The sequence below is a fragment of the Sesamum indicum genome, linkage group LG3 (assembly GCF_000512975.1).
Source record: "Sesamum indicum cultivar Zhongzhi No. 13 linkage group LG3, S_indicum_v1.0, whole genome shotgun sequence".
Classification (NCBI taxonomy): Eukaryota; Viridiplantae; Streptophyta; class Magnoliopsida; order Lamiales; family Pedaliaceae; genus Sesamum; species Sesamum indicum.
The window spans coordinates 16,631,787-16,634,283 of record NC_026147.1 but is presented as its reverse complement, the minus strand read 5'-3'; the positions used below and the strand labels follow the sequence as shown (position 1 = coordinate 16,634,283).

Here is a 2,497-nt window from a genome sequence, read left to right as displayed (position 1 = left end):
TGGCTATAAATATTTTCTTTCTAGCATGAGCTGGAAAATTACAACTATTACAGCAGTGGGAAATGGACAAGAAGCAAAGGGTCTAGTACTAGAAATTGGTGAATTAAAAGCAACTAAACCTACATTTCTCTATGTGAAGAACAAAATTCAAGAACCCTCTGCAGCAAAAACATGCATCCTCAACCAACATTGGCTTCTGAAGTTGCAAAATTTCAGCTGCAAATGGTTACTTATCCATTTTCTAGCATTGGGTTGTCCTAATGTCCTATGGCAAATCAAGGAACAAACTTACAAATTGATAGTTCCCAAGTACTTACTCCTTGCAAGAACTAGTTTTGAGATGGGGTATCCTATTTTTGAACAGCCTCCATTTTGCTCTGATACAAACAGGCTCTTGGGGGAATCTAACCAGCTGTTCTCTTCTGGCCGATGTTGTCTACAGAAGATCTTTCTTCACCTTGTTAGCAACAACTTCTTCTGCATTTGGTTTGATGTCATTTGCCGGGTCACTTTGACCACTGCCGTCTCCTTTGCTTCTTCTGCACTGGTGGAAGCTGGGCTCTCGGATGTATCCGAGCTGCTGTTCTCGCCTTGTCTATCTTTGCTCGTCCAGAGTTTTGAGAATATCTTTTTCACTTTCTTGGGAGTACCTTTCTCTGTATTTGATTTGGTATCATTTGCTGTTCCAGCGCTTTCACTGTCACTGCGTCCTTTGTTTCTCAGCCGCAGAGATGCTAGCTCACCCTTCAAGTCCTTAAGTTCCTCGGATGTCTGGTCACCCTCCCAATCCTCGTCCGAGTTGGTAGTAGCAGACCTGGAGCTACCATAAGATCCTCTAGGGAGCAAGGCCCTGACGGTGCCAGGCAGATCTGGTGATTTACCACCAGTGGCTGCTGCTGCTGCTCGGGCTTGCTCAAAGAAAAGAAGCTGCACAACCACACGCAAAGGCAGCCTCTCATTCTGCACAGCGTGTGCACAGGCATCAGCTGATAGCTTCCTGCAATCCATTAACCGACAGATTCGCTTTTTCTCACTCTTGCTCAATCCCGGGTGTTCCTGCAAAGAGGATAATAATGGGTTAGCAAAATTAACAAGAAACCAGTTCTAGACTATGTGCAATGAATGGAGAGAGTAAATTATTTAAACTTAATGAATGCAGAAGAACTTAATAGACCTTGAGGTACATGTCAATAGCACGATAAATTCCATCATGTGTTGATCTTGGAAAGCCAGAAACCATTTCAGCTAGATCGAGAAATCTGGACAAAGGTAAAGAAGGATCTCTAGCAGCTTCAGCCAGATAACCGTCAACTAACCTAGCCACCTTAGACTTGGAAACATCTGACGTAAATCCTGGACATATCTCCTGGAAATCACGATCATCAGCACAGTTGATTTGAGCACTATGTTCTTGCATCACAAACTGCTCAACCAAGTTGTGTACTATATCTATGTTATACACGGCTGTCTCACCAGTCGGACAACGAATCAAAAGATCAACAACAGTTGCCTCCTCAAGCTGTTGAGCAATTTTTAGCATAAGCTCCCTTCTTCCCCTCTCTTCACATTCTAACATAATGGATGCTTGTAATAGCTTCAGCAGAAAACTGCAAGGTACTGAACTTTTCTCTCCGGGCAGCAACCATGTGATAGTATCTACCAAGAAACGGTATCTCAGAAGATCACCACCTTGTATACTGCCTTTGCTGAAACCAGGAATCCTTCTTAAAGCATACGCCTTTAATGATTCTCCTATAACATCTGCTGGCATTCTTCCCTTTGCTTTTATTGTGGTAATAACCCTCTTATACAAATCAATTTGAAGGTCACAGAGGTCTTCTACCCACCAGTCTTGGGGCACCGTTTGTTGCTTTTTCATACCATTCCAGTGCGGGTCATGCCCATTCTCAGATGGGAGCTTATCACGATTGTAAGTGTAGGACCAGTCAACTTTTGAAGGATCAGTGGAAGCTTTAGTAGCTATGGAATCCAGGCAGTGGCTGACAATTTTCAATTCCTCCGACCACGGAAGAAAAGATTTTGTTGTTTGAAGTACTATTATGGAGTCTTTCCAACTCCGGAAAATGCTAGAAGTAAGAAAGACGTCAATCTTGTATATGAGATTTCCCTTCTCAACAATCTCAAACATTTCCAGGTACTCTGCTGCACAACGTGCCGCAACCACATTATAAGCATTGAGTGTTACTACCATGCCGTAACAGAACTTAGCGCATATTTCAAATGCAGCAGGTCCACCCGGAATATCATGAATGTCAATTTCATCGTTGTCGCTTGTCCCAGCAACAAGCTTCTGAAGCTGAGAACTCTTGGAGAGAAGAGGAAACTACAATGAGATGCAACACTGTTAGTATATGAGCAAACACCTAAATCAAAGAATTTGTGCAGAAGATAATTGAAATTAAAGTCACAATGGTGCCTCTTGAACCGCAGCCACAGCGGCAACTGATTTGTGGATCACATGAAAATTTGTGGTTCA

General features: G+C 42.9%; 1 protein-coding gene across 1 annotated transcript in view; it reads right to left on the bottom strand.

The window, feature by feature from the left end:
* LOC105158596 (BTB/POZ domain-containing protein NPY4) overlaps window positions 1-2,497 on the bottom strand; it is a 5,420-nt gene continuing 2,923 nt past the window's right edge. Inside the window, exons 4-5 of the mRNA XM_011075392.2 lie at window positions 1,175-2,344; window positions 1-1,056 (exon numbers count right to left, since the gene is read on the bottom strand). Coding sequence (XP_011073694.1) covers window positions 454-1,056; window positions 1,175-2,344 — 1,773 coding nt within the window. The 3' untranslated portion in view covers window positions 1-453. The remainder of the gene's footprint in view (window positions 1,057-1,174; window positions 2,345-2,497) is intronic.